Source organism: Ziziphus jujuba, chromosome 6, assembly GCF_031755915.1.
Source record: "Ziziphus jujuba cultivar Dongzao chromosome 6, ASM3175591v1".
NCBI lineage: Eukaryota > Viridiplantae > Streptophyta > Magnoliopsida > Rosales > Rhamnaceae > Ziziphus > Ziziphus jujuba.
The window spans coordinates 7535243-7559353 of NC_083384.1; the positions used below are offsets into that span (position 1 = coordinate 7535243).

Below are 24111 nucleotides of genomic sequence, written 5' to 3' on the forward strand. Positions count from 1 at the left end.
CTGTTTGTTAATTTAAAACTACCATTCCACAATCTTAGAAAGCAGACTTTTCAAATTCTAGAGAGTGGAATATATGACTTTCTAAGACAGAGTGCATTTAGTATAACTAATTCAGAGAAGAAAAAAGGAGCAGTAGTTTATATATAGCTTTTCGATTTTTACAAGCCGAAGATTTTATCTTTTAAGATAATCTGATTGCTACACCAGAAAAACACATCAGCTATTAAATTTCCTATAACTTTGTCTACTATAAAACTCCTAGCATCTCAAAAGTTCAATCCATTTAATAAATGTCCAACTATCAACCACAACTTAATGCAAATTAAAAAGTACTGTCAATTTGTTACTTTGCATGGACAAAGGCTTGGTCTATGGATTATTCTCAAAATTTGCTAATTTAATTTGCTGCTAGTAGTAAAAGGATAGCGTATAGAATGGAGAGTAATGGTCCTCTTGAGAAGTATGACAGTTGGCTGAAAGTAACAGCAAAAAAGCACCAGATAAGACCCTTTGGTTTATGTATGTGGTCTAAGGCTCCAAAAAATATGTTTAGAAAAATTTGGAAAAAGATGGATTTTGGGGCCTCACCAGTGACCAAGCGTGGTGGTTCGGGCATTGACTCCTGCTTGTCCTTTTGTGTTGACGATGGAATTCAATGCTTCCGATATTTCTTTAACAATAATTTGTCTTTCTTATGTATATATGCACCTCTTTGTCCTATTTCTGTATGTACTATTGGCCAATGAAGTATATGTACTATGAATTTAATCATATAATATGTTTTTCTTCTTTTTTATTTCAACAAAATTCAAAAAATAAAAAAAAAATCATATTTATATATAACATTTAAATATAATATAAATATACGACCAAGAAATCATCAATATTTAGATCACATATGTAACTTTTCAGTAGAAAGATTTTAAAAACCTGAAACAAATTGTTTTCTCGGCCAATTAAAAATGTATATTTTTTTAATTATTATTTTTTTTTTAATATAATGCATGCATACCTGATATGCCTCGTAATAAAGTTGTAAAAATGTAATAGCAAAAAAAATAATAATAATAAAAAACATAAATGAAAGACTTTTAAAGCAACAACACGTTCAAGTATATAAAAGAAAAATGCAACAACAGCGTAAGCATAACCCCAGCTAAAACTATAACAAAAATATATATGGCCAATCTCATTACTTAATTCGATGGCATAAGAAATCATTAAGTAGCAATATTTGTTCACCCAACTCCATCATTAAGATAGCCAAACAAAAAAAATTAATGACACCAAAAGCAGCACAATTTTCGACATTATTGTATTGGTACAGTTGCATATTTACTGAAATTTTGCATTTCTAAATCCTTGCGAATCCTGAAGTAGAGCCATCAATGTGTTTGGCCTAGTGAAGTTTTCCTCTGCATTTCACACAACCTATTGGATCACAGCAAGCAAAACAAAATCATAATAATGTAGTGGTAAAGATTTACCAACAGAAACAGAGAAATAAACTAGATCAATAAATGCACTAATCAGCATGCTCTTATTTATTGATGAAATTCAAAACTACTTCTCTATTGGATTCCAATCATATTATTCTTCTTCTAAAAACATTATATAAATAGAGATTAGTCAATGGCAGTTCAATAGTGGTTGTTAATCTTTGCTGCTCATAGGAAAAGGAGAGAGGTCCAAATATATTCACAAAACAAAACTACATTAGAAACTGTCAAGTAATATAACGAAAACTATGTAGAATTGTGGAGTCAGAGCAATGACACTATATCTGTAACCTTGATCACCATTATTCTTTCTAGCAGCCTCTGAAATAAAACAGAGGAGCAAAGCTCTGTTATCATGCAACGAAAACAGATGAGAAACTACGTGAACAGTACCATTTCATTAATAAGTGTAAAGGTATATATACACATGTGAAGAGCAACGTAACTGATATAAACTCTAACACTCTTAGGCTAAGTATACAGCTGTACAATATCTACTAGCTTAGATAAACAATAATAACATAAGATAATAATCCTAATAGCCCCCCTCAAGCTCAAGGTAATGCAATTAAATTGAGCTTGGACCGAAAGTAGTGAAATCGAGCACTGGATAAGACTTTAGTCATGATGTCTGCAATCTGCTCATTGGAAGGAACATACCGAATGACAAGCTTGTTTTGAACCACTCTATCTCTAATCAAATGGACATCAATCTTTATATGTTTAGTTCTAGCATGAAATACAGGATTTGACGCAAGAGCACCTGCACCTATATTATCACACCACAAAACAAGCACCTGAGGAAGTTGTACGCTTAATTCTTGCAGTAAATGTTGTATCCAAGTAAGTTCTGCAGCACCATTAGCAAGAGCACGGTATTCAGACTCAGTGCTTGACCGGGCAACAACCTGTTGCTTTTTTGAAGACCAAGACACCAGATTGTCACCAAGAAACACACAATAACCCCCCGTAGACCGACGATCATCAATATTTGAAGCCCAATCAGCATCAGTATAAGCAAACAAGGATTGATGAGAGGAGGGTCTAATATGAAGTTTAAGAGAGGCAGTAGCTTTTAAATATCGTAGAATCCTCTTGCAAGCGGCCCAATGGACATCTGTAGGACACTGCAAAAATTGAATTAATTTATTCACAATAAAAGATAATTCAGGTCGAGTGAAGGTCAAGTACTGCAAAGCTCCAATAGTGCTTCGAAACTGAAAAACATCTTTGAGGGGGGAGCCAACGTGCTTGGCTAATTGAACACTAGAGCTTGTTGGTGTGGAACTTGTCTTGGAAACAGCCATACCAGTTTTAAAGAGAAGATTATTTATGTACTTTGTCTAGGACAAGTAGAGGCCAGTAGAATCTCTATAGGCTTCAACACCAAGGAAAAAAGAAAGTGGTCCTAAATCTTTCAAAGAAAAGCTGGTATCCAACTGTCTGATAAAAGCATGAACAAGTGATACTGAGGAACTTGTGATCAGAATATCATCCACATGGAGTAGGATCCAAAGAATACCAACATGATTTGTTCAAAAGAAGAAAGAGGAGTCCATTTTTTACCTCTAAAACCCCCATTGAAATAAAGTAGAACAGACTCGATCATACCATGCCCGTGGGGCCTGTTTGAGGCCATATAGAGACTTCCTCAACTTGCACACATGGTTTGGCTTAGTGGGATCTTCGAACCCTGAAGGTGGATGCATATTAACATCTTCCTTGAGAACTCCATTGAGAAATGCATTGTTGACATCAACCTGGTGGATTGGCCATCCTTTCGAAACAGCAATAAAGAAAACTATACGTATGGTTGAAGTCTTGACGACTAGACTAAAAGTCTGGTCATAATTAATACCGGGGTTCTGATGAAACCCTTTGGCGACTAACCTCGCTTTGTAACGTTCTATCGAACCATTGGCATTCCTCTTAAGTTTAAAGATCCACTTGTTGCCCATAACATTCAAGCTTGGATTAGGAGGAACCAAGTCCCACGTGTTGTTAAGGTGTAAGGCCCAAAGTTCTTCATGCATAGCCTGAGACCATTCAAGTGAGGACAAAGCCTCCTTAACAGTTAAGGCCCCTCGTTGATGGAGGTTACTTTGTTCACAGGTGAATGTTTTCTTTTTAAATGACCCAGTTTTGGAATGTGTGATCATGGATGCATGGAGTTAGAGGGTTGAAGAGTGAGGGCAACTTGGCTAGCAACGGTTTTGGCTTATGGGTCAGCTAAAAGGAGATCTACAATAGTTTGTGGCAAGGGATTAGGTAATACAATTTCATGAGAAGAATTCGGTGAAAGGGATAAGTGAGAAGGATTGGAGGGATGTTGGTTCGGTAGTGGGCTCTTAAGGTTGCTAGAAGACAAAATTGATGAATTAGAAGAATTACCTTGTGAAGAGGTGGAGTCGGTGGGGGAAGCTTCACCCATGGGCAACCTGAAGTGGTGTGGAGAGTTCACCTGGTCAGTTTGTGAATTTAAAGGATTAATAGGAGAATTGAAACCAGCTGGTTGTAGAATGGACCCCCTATTTTGGAGGGTGGAAAGAGGAAAAGATTACTCATGAAAAATGACATTAGAACTAACGTAGGTTTTGCCAGACGAGAGACTTAGACAAATATATCCCTTATGAATTAGACTGTATCCAATGAAGACACACTGAGAAGAAATTTTTTTATCCCTATATGGTCTTAAAAATGGATAGTACTCACACCCAAAACATTTTTGAAAATTAAAATCGAAATTCCTTTTGAACAATTTTTGATATAGTGATTTGAAATTCAAAACTTTTGTAGGGAGCCAATTTATTAAAAAACTAGCAGTTGCACAGGCATGCCACCAAAATTTTTGTGGTAAAGAACTATGGGCAAGTAAGGAGAGTGCAGTTTCAATGATATGCCTGTGTTTCTTTTCAATCTTTCCATTTTGGTTATGGGTGTGAGGGCAAGGGTGTTGAAGATTTATTCCAAAATGAGTGGATAAATGTAAAAAAGGTCTAAATTCTCCACCGCAGTCAGTTTGTAAATTTTTTATTTTTGTTTGAAATTGGTTTTCAACCAAGGCCTTAAATTTTAAAAAAATTTGTGCAGCTTCAGATTTTAATTTCATTGGATAAATCTAGGTGAACCTGGAAAAGTCATCTTCAAAAGCAATATAGTATTTAAATCCCTCATTAGACAACATGGGAGTCGGACCCCAAACATCAGAATAAACAAGTTCAAGAGGATAATAACTTTTTGAATTTGAAGCAGAAGCAAAAAGTCTATGGTTTTTTCCAAGTTGACATGGTTCACAAAAAATATCAGAAGAGTTTGAAATTGAGACCTTATTACAACTTTTAGCAATAGCACGTAAAATAGAAAAAGATGGATGGCCTAATCTAAAATGCCAAACTTTATTGGAAGACAAATTAGAACTAAATAAAAAATTCAACTTATGATTCCTAATGGTCTCAGCTCGAGTGGAGCTCTCCTTTCTTAGAATTTGTGGCAGGTGAACTTCATATAAACCAGCTTCAAGGTTGCCTTGGAGTAAAAGCCTCCCCGTAGCCTTGTCCTTAATATACACAAAGCAATTATCAAATTCAACAATGGCATTATTATCAGCTGTAATTCTTGCAATACTCAAGAGATTTTTTTTAATGGCAGGAACATGCAACATATCTTTCAAAAAAATTTGCCCAGTGGGTAAATTAAAATAGGAGTTACCAGTGTTTTTGATGGACAGACCTTGCCCATTCCCCACAACCAAGCTGTCGGTTCCATGATATTCAGACTTGTTCTGGATATTAGTTTGGTCTCCTGTGATGTGATTGGCGGCTCCATTGTCTAGAAGCCAATCTGGGCTTGCAACAATATCAAGTGAAGAATAATATGCAGAAGCATTACCTGTATTTGATGTTGGTCCGATATAGGATTGATCAAATCTGTGATAGCAATCTCTTGCTACATGGCCGACTATTCTGCATAGTTGACAATACATTGTTCTAGCAATCCCACGGCCTCTTCCTCTACCATTACCATGACCTCTTCCCCGTCCAGATCCATCACCACGATTAAAAGAATCAAATTTCTGACCACATGTTTTCTTACCCGATGGATCAACAATTCTGGTTCTGTCAGCAATATTTGCAACAGGTGCAATAACAGATGTTGCATTCTGTAAACGCATCTCTTGTCCCGTGAGAAGTGCCTGAACTTCTTCAACATCTAAAGGTATAGGTTGAGAGTTAATATTGGCAACAACAGCATCATACTCAAGAGGAATACCTTGAAGAAGGTACATAATGAACTCATCATCAGGAATGGGATGACCGGCAAGAGCCAAGCTGTTGGCAATTTCTTTCATTTTGCAGAAATAGGCACTGATGGACAATGACTTTTTCTTGGTTGACTGCAACAGAAGTTTTAGCTACATCAATTTTGCTCTAGACTGATTGCCGAAGAGCTTTCCAAGTGAACTCCATAATTGAAATGACGTTTGCTTAGCTACTGCAGTTTGTACGTTGGGGGAGATGGATGAGAGGATCCATCCTAACAATGCCTGATCTAAGCGATGCCATCGCTGGTATTCTGGATTCAATATTAATTGCATGTCAGTGCTAGTTTGTTCGAGAGATGCATCTTTTTGAACCATTTTTGGTGGAGGTTGTATATCTCCATTTATGAAACCTTCAAGATTGCTACTGATGATTGCTGGTAGGATTTGACTTGCCCATAGGGAATAATTATCATTCTCAAGCTTAATTGGGTAAGGTTACTTGAGAGAGATCTGGAATGGTAGAAGATATAGGAACGATTGACATAGCTTTTGCTTTCAAAGGCTCTGATACCATGAAATAAGACAGAGGAGCAAAGCTATGTTATCATGCAACGAAAACAGAGGAGAAACTACGTGAACAGTACCATTTCATTAATAAGTGTAAAGGTATTTATACACATGTGAAGAGCAACGTCACTGATATAAACTTTTAACACTCTCAGGCTAAGTATACAGCTGTACAATATCTACTAGCTTAGATAAACAATAATAACATAAGATAATAATAAATCCTAACAGCCTCTTTCGCATTACTTAAAAAGAGTCTAGACGATTGAAATTTATGTATGTTAATTGTAAAATCAATATTGTAGTCTTGTAAATAAAGTAATCAAATGTATTTTTTGTTATTATTTTAATCATCCAATTCTCTCCGGTTTTTTGTATTTATATTAGTTGAAATCTTTCTTTTATCCCTTGATGTTTTTGACTTGAAGATCAAAAAAGTTACAGGAAGCTCAATAAAATGCAGAGTAATTCAACCTTGCTCTGTTTTTGTGGCTGGTTGAAAAATATTCAAATGACAAACAAAAATAAACGGACCTTATATTCAATTGAAAACAGATATCAGGCCTTAGTGTACTATTTTAGCTCTAGTGATTACAAGTGTTCTACCAAAAGATTTGATCAAAACACATAAATTACCCCTTCAAAAGTATTTTATCAAAAAAGCAAAAAAGCAATGATAATACGGTACAAAAATGCAAGGCCATTAAATATCAACAGAATGAGCAATTTTCCATTCATTTCAATTAATTACGTCTTATTTGTGTAGATTCAAAGAGAAAAGATAGTGTTTATTATTAATAAAGAGAAAAATGTAAAATGATTTACCTAATTATTTGATTGGGCATTGATTCTCTTAGAATTGATGTGAGAATCATGTGACTCAACTTTGTCTCGGTATCCATTAGGTTGACCACAACATTGACCAGAATCGTCTTCTATTTTTCCTTGCAGTACCACACTTATTTACCAACTCCAACAATGCAACCCAAACTTTTTGATCTCCCAATCGATGACCTCATCTCCCACTATAGACATATGGATAGAAGCCTCGGTGACATTGCTACAAACAGAGGACCACTCTTCCCCAAACAAATCTTTCAAATCGATTCCCATGTTCCCTATGTAGACGTGATCACGTTCCGTTTCAAATCGATAAATACTCCGCCCTCCGTCTGTTACTAATGGTATACGAAAAGGACGCTGAAGACGGTAATCACTGTTCATGTTGGTTTTGAAACTGAGTTCAAATAAGGTGTAAATACGAGGCACATATCCATTCAACGTAAAAACAAAGGAAAAAAGAAATCCGATGAAGGGACCATGAATAGAAAACCAATTAGGAGGAAGGTGGATATCGAGTGAGTTCCATTCATCAGTTTGATGGCTGAACCACTCTGGGATTTTATTTCCTGGATACAACACTTTAAAATCTGCAAAATCCTGTACAACATGGACGACAAATTAATCAAATTCACTGAAAAAACTCATCATCCACTTCATATATTATTAGAGCATATATATACACACAAACACATACACAAAGTACAACCAACCTGAACAGTGCCGCGTAAACGACCAGCAATCATGTTGTTCCGTGTGTGCTCATCCATTATTCCTTCAACTTTTTGAAGATCCCTCAAACTTGATATTGTCTCCAGTGATGTGCAGTTACTTGCATCCAAAAATTTTAAACCTGATGGAAGCATTGGTATTGATTTTAATCTACTACAACCACTCAAAAATAAAATTTGGAGATTCGATGAAAGATTTTCTATACCATCTTTCAGATTCTTACAATGACTCAAATTTAAATATTTAAGATCCAAAAGATACATAAATGATGAGGGCAATGCTTCTATTGCCGTCCCATAGAATGATAACACTTTTATATTCAATGGAAGATTTTCTAAGCCATCTTTCAAATTCTTAGAGCAACCCAAATCTAGATACTTAAGCTTGTTCAGATTCTTAAAATATGAAGGAATTTGAACCAAACTTGTACAACCTTCAAGATTTAAGTTTTGAAGATATAGAGGCCCGCGCAAAATTTGTATTTGATTAAGAGATGAACTTGTACAATCATCCGAGATTTCTGGAAGCTTTTCCAGGTTTGAGCAATCCTTAAGAGTCAGATATTTCAGACTACTCATCTTACAAATATTTTGTATAACTTCCCGATTTCTGCATTCTCTCAAATATAAAGTTTGGAGATTCAATGGAAGATTTTCTATGCCATCTTTCAGATTCTTACAATGACTCAAATTTAAATATTCAAGGTTCAAAAGACGCCCAAATGATGAGGGCAATGCTTCTATTGCCGTCCCAGGCAATGATAACTCCCTTATATTCAATGGAAGATTTTCTAAGCCATCTTTCAAATTATTACACCAACCCAAATCTAGATGCTCAAGCTTGTTCAGATTCTTAAAACATGAAGGAACTTGAACCAAACTTGTACAACCTGCAAGATTTATCCATTCAAGATTTATAGCCCCACACAAATTTTGTATTTGAATAGGGCCCTCACAGTATCCAAGATCGATTTTCTTTAGATTCCCAATGGGCTGTCACAGACCCAAAAAAATAAATAAATAAATAAATAATTAAATCCTACTACATATCTAATAAAATATATATATGCAGTAATTTTCATCAAGATATTCTGATCTTTATAAAGTGGGGATGCATGTCCCACTAGATTTGGTATAATTCAGGATTATACATCCCACCACATGCATCCGCATTTTATTAGACACAAAATATTGTGACTTAGTCATAGTTATATACATTTATTTAAACAATAAGCCAGGGATAGTATACCTGGTCTTCATTCCAAGGTAGCTCCACAAGTTGGCTCCCACGCATAATAAGTTCCACAAGATTTTCTGGACTAAAATTTGATGGCAAATGTTTTGAAGGGTATAAATCCCATTGAAAATATTTTAGCTCATCGGAGAGATATTCAATACCTTCAGAAGGAAGAAGCATTTTATTGTAAGGAGCGCATTCTAATTTCCTGCTGAATTCACCTTCAACATCAAATCCATCAGGATACATTTTTGAGAATGCGTCAAATCCATCATGATACATTTTAAGAAATCGTAGACGGTACATCTTTGAGAATGCTGTAGGCTTCACTTTTACATCTTTTCGAAGTTTAGACTGGTCCAATAATATGCCTTCCATTGTAGAGTTTCCCTAAAAATCAAACCAACGTGATAGATTAGTTATAAGGATAAAATATATGAGGGAAATGTATTAACTAGTATATATACATAAATAAATGTATCAATTAATTTTCACTTACCGTATTTCTTTCCAATACTTGGCAAACATCCTTAGCCTTCCACAGCCTACTACGTTCTCCCGGTTCTTTGTTTTCACCATAAACAATTGCCTTGCCCATCTGTAGTATTAAAGCATGCATGGACAATCTGTTTCCATCTTCAATCACTAAGCACTTAACAATGAGATCCCCTATTTTTTTAGTCGCACCAGTGTGATTTATTATTCTTTCTACAAATTTTCTATCAACTCCATTATCATGAAAGCATGCAATGTCAAGAAACACATCCTGGATGGCTGCGTAACCTTTTTGGTCTCTTTTGGCTAATTGGTCAAAACTTATTCTCAATACTTTTTCAATTTTTGGGTTTGGCTCTGTTTGCAGCTCATCCAATGCACTTTTCCATTCTTCTAGGCTTTTGGAGTGAAGTGAAGAACCCAAGACTTCAAGAGCTAATGGATTGCCCTCTGCATAATCGGCCACACTTTTTGCTAAAGCTTCATATTCTTCAAGAGCACAATTTTTTTTAAAAGCATGTAAGCGGAAGAGCTTAAGAGCTTCAATACCATTTAACCTCTTAACCTCGTAAACTTTATCTGTCCTTGATTTAAGCAATTGTGCATCCCTAGTTGTGAAAATGATTCGACTTCCAGCACCAAACTTGTACTCTTTAGGTAACAAGTCATTTAACTGGGATATTGCATCGTCCAAATCATCTAAAACTATAAGGACCTTTGTGCGGCAGAGTCTCTCTTGAAAATGAGTTGATTCCAAGCTTGGAATAGTTTTATCATGATAGAATAGATCGGAAAGAAGTTGCTTTCTCAATTCTATCATGCCATGCTTTTCATATTCATCTCTAACATTGCGAAGAAAGCAATGACTTTCGAAATGATGAGATAACTTTTGAAATACGGCGAAAGCAAGGGTGGTCTTTCCAATACCACCCATACCATAAAGACATATGGTGCGAACATCCATTGAGTCAATGCATAATAATCCTTCAATTTCCTCTATACGATTTTCAACTCCAATCAAGTCTCGCTTGGAATAATCGAAGGTTGATGGGTATCTAGACAACTTCAACAAAATATCTTCAATAATTTCATCTATAAACTTGTAATCAGGCCTAGAAAATTAAGAAATCACAAGCGCAAATTGTTAGAAACAGAGGAATAATAGATGTATAATATTTAAAAGAAATAAATGGTTTTAATTTTAATACTATGTATTAGTTATATATCTAGATGATTTAAATTTCTATTCAGTATTTATAATTGCACTTCCCGATCTATTAAAATCGAAATAGTGCTATCAATTATGATTTCACTTTTTAGTAAAGAAAAACGAAAGAGAAATATCATCAAGTATGGTTCAGGCCCTACTTAAGACATGGGCGACCAACGCCTATGCCTAGGGCCTCCATTATGAAAAGGCCCAAAGAAAAATTATATTAACTGTTCTATATATTGTTTTATATACTTTAATCTTTATTTAATACATAATATAGAATAATTCTTTTTGGGAAATATATTGATTTTCTTATAAGTCTATATTAACTGCAATTTATTATTTATATCTATACATATTTTTTATTTTTGTAAAATAGCATCAATCAAGTATTCATTTTATTTTACCAAAAAATTAAATTTCTTATTTTATATATTTTTATTAAGTTTTTTATAATTAAGAAGAAAAAGATAGATTAAAAAGCTCTCAATTCATAAGTTTTTTTTTTTTTTTTTTTTGCATTGCTCTTATATTTCTTTTTTCATTCACATAACAATATAATACATACAATCTACAAATTTTTTATTCAAAAAGATCCTAGAAAAAGATAATCTTATTAATTATTAGTTTTTTTTTCTCATGTTATCTATTACTTATTATTTAGATAATAATTTTATATTATTCATCCTCATAATATATATATATATATATATTATCCATATGTATTTGTTTTTTCGAATTTATGTTTGTAATTGTCAATTCTCCAATTATACCATTATTTATCATACTAAAACAAATCACATATTTTTTTAATATGTATTTTCTAATTTACTTCTAAAAATAATTAGAACTGCCAATTGCATAATTCATTATCAGTAAAATTTTATATATATATATATATATATATTATCAAAATTTACCTAAAAAGTTTTTAAAAAAAAGGTATATTTATAATAAAAATAAAAATTTAATTTTCTAAAAGTATTAACAGTATTTGATAAAAGAACTTAGAATAAGTTTTGCCTAGGGCTTCATTAAAAGTTGAGACGCCCTCCGGTATGGTTAGTTAAAATTGATGGATTGCAATATTTTCGCATGACTTGATAAACATTAAACTCCGCTCCCTAGTCTTATAAATCTAGCAGATATGTGATAATGTATAATATGCATATTATAAAATAAATATGATATAGAAAGTTACCTTTTGTTCTTTGAATCATAACCGCTGAGAGCAGCCACTTCATTGAGAGCATCCCTCCAACGTCGCACCTTGTCCATGTTGTCCTTAAAACGTTGTTCATGTTTACCAAATGATACTGCATAACTCTGCTCCTGTTTCCGTACAATGGATGGTTCTATGCCATAAAAAATGGGTATGATATCATTTCCATCTCTCTTGCATTCGAGTATGCGAGCCACTTCATCCAAACACCATGTAGAAGATGCAAAATCTTTGGAGAAAACTATGACGCAAATCTTAGATTCCTCAATTGCATTCATAATTTCTGATATCTTATGCCCACTTTCAAGGTTTTCATCATCCTTGTATGTGTTGATGTGCTTTTGACACAGAGCATGATAAAGATGTCCAGTAAAGCCATCACGGGTGTCCTCACCTCGGAAACTGAGAAACACCTCATACTTTTCTTGAGAAGAAGATGATGAAGCAGCCATGTTTATAACCTACAAACACACATGAAAATGTAATAAATTAGTAACAAATTGAGTGCTAGCTTGGTCTTGTGACTAACTAGTAAATACACGTGCCTTTGTTCCTCACACCTTTGCCTTCTAACGACGCTGCTGTACCTACCTACAACAGTACCAAAACCGTTGCCCAAATCGCTGTGTGTTTCTCTCACTCTGTTTTGGATGAAAGCAGGGGAAAAAGGAGTTGGAAACCGCGTTAATTTTATCAGTCAACATGAATAATAATAACAAAAAAAGAAAAAGAAAAGACCCTGTTTTTTTTTAAAAATAAATAATAAGAAAAAGACCTTAACTGTTTTTTTAAAAAAATAAATAAATAATAAGAAAAAGACTTTATTAGTCAATATTTATTCTAACACTACGGTCGTGCTAGAATTTCATTAAAAATTATGTTAATTTTAATTATTTGAGAGATTCTTTGCCATTGCACTGCACCTTCCACCATATAAAAATAACTTTTTCTTTCCTTTCTTTCTTTTTTTTTTTTTTTTTTTTTTTCAGCGAAATGCGAAGAACACTAAGTCGCATTGTTTCTTTTATGTTTTTCTATTTAATTGTATGCAATTTGTTTGTTTTAAAAGTTAATTAGGATCGAAGTTTATTAATTATTTGAGAGATTCTTTGCCATTGCACTGCATCTTCCACCATATAAAAATAACTTTTTCTTTCCTTTTTTCTTTCTTTTTTTTTTTTTCAGCAAAATGCGAAGAACACTGAGTCGCATTGTTTCTTTTATGTTTTTCTATTTAATTGTATGTAATTTGTTTGTTTTAAATGTTAATTAGGATCGAAGTTTATTAATTATTTGAGAGATTCTTTGCCATTGCACTGCACCTTCCACCATATAAAAATAACTTTTTCTTTCCTTTTTTCTTTTTTTTTTTTTTTTCAGCAGCGAAATGCGAAGAACACTAAGTCGCATTGTTTCTTTTATGTTTTTCAATTTAATTGTATGTAATTTGTTTGTTTTAAATGTTAATTAGGATCGAAGTTTATTAATTATTTTAATTAATTTTAATTTTAAATGAAAGGAAAAAAAATACTAAATTAAAATTAATTTCAAATAGTTTTCAATTTCATATTATATATATATATATATTTAAATTTATAATTATTTTTAAGTAAAAAATTTATAGCTATTTGAAATATATTAAAAAAGCAAATTACAATAAAACTAGCTAAAAAAAAACTAAAAACCATAAATAAACAACGTCTGATTGTTTTTTTTATGCCTGCCTTGTCTCGAACGTGTGACATAGGCGACGTAACTCATTCACTTGACCAACTAGAAGGTTGGGCAACTTATGCATTTATTAAAAAATATATATGTATATATATATAAACTAGAAAAAATAAAACATTCATCCTTTAAAAATGCTGCCTATGAACGATTATTGAAATTGAAATTGCTTGTAAGTTAACGCGGCTTCTAGGTTATTGAAAAAGTAAAACAAGCGATGCCGGAACAGATTGGCCACGATATCTTTTATAATTTTTAAAAGCTCTGCCGTCACTTCCAAACCTCAAAATCTACTTGCGATTTTTTTGACTAGGTTTCCGTTTACATTTACTTTTAATATAAATTCCTTCTAATTTGATTGTTTGAGACAAAGTATTAGATTAAATTACATATATACAAAAAAAATAAAATAAGATTTTTCTTTTAATGATTTACTGAATATTAAAACCAAAGCAAAAACAAAAAAAGTTGCATTTAAAGTTTCCAAGTCATCAGCTTTAAAATTAGAAGGCATAGAGGCACAGAAGGTACTAGGCACAGAAGTTACTAAGTTTGTAGTAATGGTTGCCACGGAAAAATGCTTGTATGATCCAAGAGAGGATTTTAGAGAATCCATGGTGGAAATTATTATGGCAAATTGAAGTCAAAAGCCCTCTTTAAGTTTTATGTTTCAATTAATTTGGAGGAGTATCATGGTCTGATATTGGAGGTCATGAAGCTGATTTATTCTTATGTTTTAAATGCCATTGATATTGATGGAAAATGTGAAAATTACTTAGATTGGTTTTGAGAATACCTTTTGTAGGATCTCTTGTTCTTAATATATATGGTGTTCATACATTATTTCTCAATTCTTCACGGATTAATTAGCAACCAAACATATACATATTGCTAAACAATATTAGACATTTTTTTTTTTTGGTTTTTCAAAATTCAAGACTATTTTATGAGGAAAAAAAAAAAACACGAGAGTTGAAGCACCTCTCATAATTTAATGATAGTTTTTCAAATATTCAAATATATACATATATATATATATATATATATATATATATTACATAGTTTGTGATAGTTCACAGACTATACTGTTTTACTACCGTCTTAACTCTTAATGAGGCCATAGGATAAAATTGTTGTAAGGCTTTTATCAAATAATGTTCATAATTTTTTTAAAAATTAAATTGTATTTTTTTATGTTAAATATACTTTTTTTCCTTAACTTTTTGAGGTAAATTTTAATAATAAATATTTTTTAATTGATAATGAATTATGCAAGTGGCGGGTTCTAATAATTTTTTTTTGAAAAAATAAATTAGAGAATGTACATTAAAATACATATTTATAGTTTATTTTTATATGATAAACAATAATATAATTGAAAAATTAATAACTATGAATATAAATTTCTAAAAAACAAATATATGTATATACATATAATGAGAATGAACATTATAAAATCATTAAATAAATTACAAGTGATAGGTAATATGAGAGAGAAAAAAACTAATAACTAATAAGATTACCTTATTCTAAAAGCCATTTGAATAAATTTTTTATAGATCATAGGAAAATTAAATAACTTGTATAAAAACTGAGTGGATGAAAAGAAAAATGTAAGAGTAAGTTAAGAAAACTCATGAGAGGTTTTTAACCTATCTTCTACTTTTTAACTATTAAAGACTTAATATAAAAATAAAAAACATACAATTTAATTTTTTGATAAAATAAAATGAATATATCGTAGATTGATGCTATTTTCCAACAATAATATATATCTATCTATCTATATATAAATATAAATAATAAATGGTAGTTGATGTAGAATTAAAAAAAAATAAATAAAAGAGTCAATTTATAAATTTCTAAAAACTTATTCTAACTTATTTATTAAATAAAGAATAAAAGTATACAAAATAATATATAATATTTTTATTATAAATTTTTTTCTTTTTTGACCCGTTCATAATGGGCCAGAGGCATAGGCCTTAGTCACTTATACCTTAAGCCGAGCCTGCCCTGCTTCGTGAAGTTCCGTTATTTGACCACGTTGAGAGTTGAAAAGGCTCTAAATCCAACCACCTGCATGAAAGCATACCATGGGAAAAATTCAAGTACTATCGGAGTACTGTACAACTGGATACTCCTGCGATTGCTTAAATGACATCTCGCCGAGTTTGCCACATCATCTATCTAACCAAACCTCTGTGAAAACGTTGCCTTCTTCCTTCTAATTCCTCTGTTCTCAGTCTCCTCGATCTCTGCATCATCCTCTCTCTTCATTTTCATGGTACTATATTTTTCTATCAATTTAACGCCTGGTGGCCAATGATCAATGAACTCACCAACTACTTAATTTTTTTTATTATGGTTACCGCGTTTGGATAATAATAAAATTAATAAAAAATTTTAAATTTTAATTTTTTTTTATTTGGATAATTTTAAAAAAAATATTTATGAATATAACAGAAAATAAATCTCATAATATAGAAAACTAAAATGAAAAATTAATCCTTCTAAAAAAATATCATTTTAAATTTTTAAAAAAATTAATTTTATGTATTTTTTTAAATACAATTTTATTATTTAATTTTAATATATAAATTTATTTAAATATTTTTAAGTTCTATTTTTTTTTATAATTAACTAAACACTATAAAAAGAATTTTAAAAAAATTCATTTTGAAAAACTGAATTTCCAAAAATTAATTTTTAAAAATCAGTTTTTTTCAGTACTTTTCTTTTTACCAAACAAATCATTAGATTCTATTTAAAGCTTGGATTCTGGTGATGAAAAAAAAAAACAAAAGGGGAAGGATTTTAGTTTCCAACGCTTAGCTAAAAGAAAAGTGCGAGAAGAAAAAAAAAATATATGTATATATATATATATATAGAGGAAAAAACCTGAGGAAAGCTACTGTTTAAGAGGGATTTTTATGTTCAATTTTTGGTGAGGAGAGTACGAATCTTTTTGTTTTCTTTTTCATCAGAATATCCATTTTACGAACTATTCAAATCCTTGTTTTTTTGTAATTCTAATATGTGCATTTATAGGTTAAATATGAACATTCAACAACTAAAGCTATCCATTTCACGAGGAAAGTAAAAATAACATGTGCGCCCTGATAATCCACTCCTCTCTCTTCTCTTTCTCACTTCCCTCACTTTTTTTTTTTTTTTTCAAATATTTGAATAACTAAATACTATAGACAATTTCATTTTTTTTCCCCATATTTATTTATTTATTTATTTTTATCTTTCTTTTTCCTCTCATTTTTTTCTTTTTTTTTTTCCTTTTTTGACTTCCAAACTAAGCCTTAGAATATTTTGTACAGATTTAAAGAAAAGATAAAATTAAGAAATAGATAGAAAAATTTGAAGAAAATTCACTAACATCTCATATTACAATGAAGTATTTGGAAATCTTGGAATCGTTAAAATTTTCCATCAGATATAGATCTAGCTTAATATTCTCTTCCTAGCTGCTTACAATCTGCTTCGATTTTGAAAGTTTGGAAGTCTTGTTTTTTTGGATCATTCTGCACACTAGAAGCCCAAAACTTCAGAAAGGGGGATATCAACTCTGATTCCATAATTGATTTCTAAAAAGACATCGGTGCTTATTAAAGAAAAACACTTGAGATTTTCAGTAAACTCAAAATTAGGGTTTAGATGAACGGGGAACGAGACTCTCCGTCTGCTAACGTTTCTAAACGGCGTTTTCACGGAGGTATAATGAGATAGTTGGTGTGGCAAATATATCCAATTGTCACTAAACCAATCGCAGGAGCATCCAGCTCTACGATACTCCGGGAGTACTCGAATTCTTTTCCCATAAACACACCCTAGTGAAGGTTGCAGTTGGGCTTTTACGTACATAAAACATAAAAGTAAATAAATAAATAAATAATGATAATAAAAAAAAAAAAAAAGAGTTGTATATATTCGAGTGCTTATATCATTAATAATCACCCTGTGTCAGCACAGCTCTAGTATAATTTCTTGACCAAAAAAAAAAAAAAAAAAAAGATCCAAATCGAATCCGTTGTCCACCTTTTGCCGCGTGCCAAGTGTTTGTTTAATTTACTTAGCACTAGTGTTACAGTCTTGTGATTCAAGTTTCGTAACTAATCAAATAAAAAGAAACGAATAAATGAGCAGAAATTACGTGATTAACACATAATTAATACTACTTGAATAATTAAAATTTAACCTAAATTCGAACCAACCAATTTGATAATAAAGGCAGTACAGCTTCAGTGCTATAGCTCTACCTGTACACATATTATTGAACAGACTTCATTACTTTCATGTTTACCCAAAAAAAGAAAAGGCTTCAGTACTGAATTTTGCAAAACAACGGCCTTAGAAAATTCCAAGGAAGGGCCTTCTTCATGACCCTTAGAGAGTACTTCACGATGCCCATAAACGCTACGTGGAGAGGGAATTGCTAGAGTGCGAAGACGGTCACTAGAACAAAGGCCACGCCGTAGACAATACTTGTGGTCCAACTCTTATTCATATGAACGATCAGAATTACAGTGGCCGAGAAAGCCAGCATGGTCACCGCCACTGCGAGGAACAGGAAGGTGAAGGCCACCGTAAGCTTTCGGGGGAGAGACTTGCCGAAATCTTGAAGCCTGAAGGGAGAGGTGAGGATGGAGATGAACATCACCACCGATGTGAGAGAGCTGACGAGGGACAGAACGTCCGTGATTGTGAAAACCATAAAGAAAGGGTGGTGACGCAATATCGGAAGGCCTATGGACCGATCGGAACGTCCCGGACGGGTATACGCCACCGTGAAGGCTACGGTGGCAATCAGCACTGCAATCACTGAGGAGGATTCTGTTGTCTGCTTCACCCAGTTTTGCGCCTCTCTAAGAAGATTTGCATGAGACTTTTCGAAAAAGTCTGGGGCGGTTTGACCACCTTTGCTGTGGTTCATCGTGTAATGGGATGGAATTAATTTCCGTACGCGCTGCACAAACGTTTCATAGTATATTTATATTAAGATTGGACCATGCACCAAATAATGTAGCAATACATTAATTAATAGTTCACAAATTGATGATCTTCTATAATCATGAAAGATAAATCTACTACTTCGTATCAAAAATTTAGTTAATAAATTTAGCGTGCCTAGAATTATTATTTTATCATTTAAGTTCTATATAAATTAATATAGACAACCAAAAAAAAATATATATATATATATATATATATATATATATATATATATATATATATATATATTCTTTCTATATTACATATCTAAACAACATTCACCAACATTAAAAAAAAAATAAAAAATTAGAGTTTATTTGATTATACACAAAAAGTTTTTAAAGTAGAAAATAATAAAAAAAATAATGTTTAGTTGTAAAATAAAATTCTCTTTTACTAGTTCACGACCAGCATATATACATTACAAACAAATTTGATGTACTTAGCAAACATGACAAAATTCGTGATGCACAATTAATGATAAAAAAAAATAAATAAAACAAGTTAATTAAATTTTATCAAATTTATCTATAAAAATGGATAATTGGACTTAATTAACATTAAAATAGTATATAGGACAATGTGAGGATAACTATTATTATTCTTTTTAATTTAAAGTGTAAGCGTCAAATATACTAGAGTATTGGGAGTAAAATGTAATGGCCATAAATTAATATAAATATACCTCAAACCACTTCAACTCATCTTGCAATTGAAGAGCACGGTTACGCAAACTTCGAGCAGAACAATGGGTCATATCAGAAACATGGTGCAATAAGGTATAGTCATTGTTATCAATTCTTCTAACCAGCCTCGTCATCGGAATCTTCATCTTCCTTACACGTTCAAAAATATCCCTTTGGTGGTAACTAATCGCGACATGCATAATGCTAAGTCCCTGGTCACTAACATGCTCTAGTGCCTTCAAGTATCCCATTAACGATCTCAAACTCTACCTTTGGTAGTTGCTATAAGCAATGGTGTTGTACTTGTAGGAATTAATGGTGGAGAATTATTATTATTATCTTTTTTCTCTTTATCTTCTTTCTTTCCTAATGTAGCTGTTTTCCCCGATCCACTTTCTTCTATTTCTCCAAACGGAATGATTCCTATATGTTAGGACCCGTCCAGAATTCCTTCCCGGAACCCTAGACAAGCCCTGATTCCAGGGAAATACCACCGAACCTTCCAACGGAAAATCCGGCAGCACCTCCCCTAAGGGTAGGACTTACCAAAAATTAACTGCACTGAAAACACACTTCAAAAAATTCATCCCCTTATTCCTCCCACATTACTACAAATTGTTCCACAAATTACAGCACTTCTCAATAATAACAACAGTCCAGTGCATAAATAAAACATAAGTGTCCCAATAGTATACAGAGCTTTAAGAAGTGCTAATCAACAGAAGTACAACAAGGCTGAAAGAAATAATACACTGAAATGAAAGAGTATAGAAGTATTTCTCGAAACACAACAGTAGCGGAAAAATTGGTTCGCTCCGGAAGAACGTCTACCACCACTTGCACCTAAGGGAACAGAACTTAAAAACGTGAGATGCTAATCATCTCAATGAGTGACCTTAACTACTGAACACTTTTAATGATAATAAAATAATAATAATAATAACAATTAAGGAAATTGAATAAATACCAACAATTAATAAATAAATAATAACAACTGTTGGAAATAATAATTTCCCTCAAAACTCTCACCAATCACTCCATTTGAAATGTCCCTTTTTAAAATCTTTTCACAAAATCCGATGTACGTACTTCCCAAAAACCAAGGGATTAAACCATTTGATAAACAGTAAACAAATAAATACATACCCCAATATATAATTAAAATATAATAAATTATAGTAAATAATTTTTGAACACCTTTGGGGTTTAAAATATTATTTGCAATTTACACCTGACGCACCACACCATATACCGGTGATGCCCTCCGATACCCAGTATCCCGAGCACCGACTGGCCGGGGGGGGGGGGGGTTAAAGAGAGAAACCTGCAAACGGCATTTCGGCGTCCCGACAGTACTGCTGCTGAAACCATCATCCCAGCCAAGGAGGGGGGCGGCTGTGGCCAATAACAAACTTGCCTGCCCACGGTCCAATGGCAACTCACGGGTGAAGTAATACCTGCGTGCTAAACCACATAATACTTGCGCGCTACCACGTGTCCATACACCAGAACACCAATACTGTATGAGTGCGTCTAAAATAAACATTATTAACCAACCGTACCGTTTTCCAAAATTACCGTGGAAAATACATTAAATTCTCACACTTACCATCCCACATATTTTTATTTAATAAACCGGTACGAAACATTGATAACCAACAAACCACAATTTTCTCGAAGTACGAGATGCAACCATAAAAAAAAACTGCGGGCATAATTTATAAAATTTAAACAAATATTTTCGTAAAATATTTAACCCAATTATGCCCGAAAAATATTACTTAAAACCACGTACAATTAATACCGAAACATACTTTTCTCATGCATAATAAATAAATTAAACCACAATAAAACCATAATTAAATCACACCACATGAGCATAATTTAAATACCAATTTAAATACCAATTAAACATAATTAATTGCCCAAAATAATTTTTGAAGGTGGTTCACTCACCTTGAGCGCGTAAATCAACTAAGATCCTCCTCGGGATCAACTCCACCACTCGTACACGCACCTAAACAACCACAGTGTACCAACCAAAAATATTAATATTTTATTCGGGTAATTCCCAAATGGGTACCCGGGGAGCGAACACCAAACGATATCTAAAGGTTATGAGTTATATACCGAATCGAAGCTCGAGTGATGGAGATCACTGATTCGGTCTTACTTTTCGGTGATCGGACCCGACGGGGTCGGAATCTCGCCGGCAAGCTTTTTGGGTTTTGGCTCCGTAATTCTCCCAAACCGTCGCGAATTGGCGGAAACGGATGTCGGATTCGGGTTCAGGAGGTCGAACACAGTGGACTGGAGCCGACCGGGAAACTGGGTACCTGCCGGAACAGTAACTTTCGGCAAGCCGCCGCGGTCACCGACAACCGTCGCTGGCGGCGGCGCGTGCGGTGACCGTTGGCTGTGATTTTTTGCAGATTTGTAGATCGTGGGGAGAGCAATCCAACGGGACCAGCGGTGAGGCAAACGGAGGCCGGACGGCGGAGAAATCAAGGTTTGAAAATTTCCGGCCCCTCGCCGAAAAAAGCTCCGATCCCGACGCATCGGTGGTCCGATGGCCGTGAAATTTGGTGGGTTGGCCGGACATGAGGAGAGGATGAAGGGTGTCTGGCGCGTGTGGCCGGAAAATGGCCGGAAATGGGTCAATCGGCGGTGGAGGGAAAAAGTCGCCGCTGATCTTCGAAAGTCCGATCCGGGAGCGTCCGGCGGCCGATCGCCGTGAAACTTTGAGGTTTTGCCGGAAATGGGGAGGGGAACCTTGCTGGCCGGTGCGTGTACAGTAGATCAGCCGAAAAATTTGAAAAATCTCTAGTGGCCGGTCGGACCCTCTCTCTCTTTCTCTCTCCTCTCTCTCTTTCTCTCTCTTCCCCGAGAATTTTATCAAATAAAAGCCACTAACACTGTTCATTCCACGTGGACCAATCAGGTGACGACACGTGGCATTTCAATGTTCATCGACCCAAAAACATTAAAATATTACAGTATCCGGCAAACTTCACGTGTCCATAACTTTTTAACCGGATGTCCGTTTTAAGCGTGCCGCTAGTCTGTGAACTTGTATCGATGAGCACTTCACAACCATGCACGAGTCAAAGCTCATTTCCCCATAAATAAAAAGTCAACTCCGGCACCCCTTGGACAATTTGCACTTCAACTTGTTTTGCCCATAACTTTCAAACCGTAGCTCCGTTTTCGACGTGCTACTAGTCTACGAACTCGGGGCATCGTGCACTTTGCCACGGTACCCTGGTCAACTAGAAATTCCAACTGGAGCAAAAAGTCAATTTTTGACCCGCTCGGTCAACGGTCAACCTCGGTCAACGTGCACGGATACCGGTGCGATTTGGGACGGGGTGTTACATATATCTGGTTTTATATCAGTTTTCTCCCATGATTTGTCTTTCTTTATGAGTAGCTTTGCAAGTTTCCAAGATGATTCATGCTTCTTCTTCTCGTTTTGAATGTTACCTATCATTGACCATACTATTCAAGATGATAGCAATTTGTTAAAAAAAGATTTAATTTATAGTTAGATAGAAATGCTCTTCAACTTTAATTTGAGGGCTGTTTAAGTCCTTTCAAGGAGTAATTTATCAATAATCAACGCATAATATATACAAAATTAATTAAAATGATTATCAACTTCCAAGTTCCAAATTAAATAAATTATGATTTAAAATTAATTAGTAATTAAATATGAGTCTAATAACATACAAAAATATATTATATATATATATATATATAGGAAAAATAAATCTTGTTAGAACTCCATAAATAATAAATACATTTTTAAATATCAGTTTTTAACATAATTCAAATATTGAAAAGAAAAGTTATAATAGTTTTATCATAATAAATAATAAATATATTTTTAAATATAATTTTTAACACAATTCAAATATTGAAAATGAAAGTTATAATAGTTTTATCATCAACCTACCTAATGTAAGAATATACATGTAGGTGAAAATAAAGAGAAGTTAGCACGTATACCAGCAGGTAGGAACGTTCGCAAGCCAGAGTACATCCTTGTGATTGCTGCAGTTATGGGCAACACGATCAGTCTGGTACATACAGGTTGTTTGTTTATATGTAAAATAATTTTGATGTATAGGAGCGTACAGCTCACCTTAAAAATAAAAAAATAAAAAAAAAATAAAAAAGATTTGTCCGAGGAAGAGGTTTTAAAAAAAAAAAAAAAAAAAGCACAAATAAATAAATAAATAAATAAAGGAAAAATAAGTTGAAGAGAGAGGAATAAAAATAATAACCAATTGTGTGTGGCTATACGTGCTTTCCATGAAATTACGGCTATACATGCTTTCCATGAATTACCTCTATTGAACCTTAAAAAGCAAGATTGACGGAGGTGATTTCTACCCCATCCACTCTCCAAATCTTCGTGTTGCCTCAAATTCATTTGATCATCTTTGTTATCATCGTGTTCATTACTTGGAAGACCTGTTGTATATAAATATTAAAACATGGAAAATTTTACATTGATTATTATTATTATTATTTTAAAAAATTTCAATGTGTTACTAAAATACTAGAAAAAAAAGAGGAGGAATTATTATAAGCTTTAGACTTACAAAAATAGATAAATGATACAA

General features: G+C 33.2%; 1 protein-coding gene across 1 annotated transcript; it reads right to left on the reverse strand.

The window, feature by feature from the left end:
* Positions 1-18240: 18240 nt before the first annotated feature.
* On the reverse strand, positions 18241-19734 carry LOC107431298 (ankyrin repeat-containing protein ITN1). Its single transcript, XM_016042189.2, has 2 exons — positions 19483-19734; positions 18241-18771 (listed from the first exon to the last, which is right to left on the reverse strand). The coding sequence occupies exons 1-2, from the start codon at positions 19732-19734 to the stop codon at positions 18241-18243; spliced, it is 783 nt and encodes a 260-aa protein (XP_015897675.2).
* Between the last annotated feature and the right edge of the window lie 4377 nt (positions 19735-24111).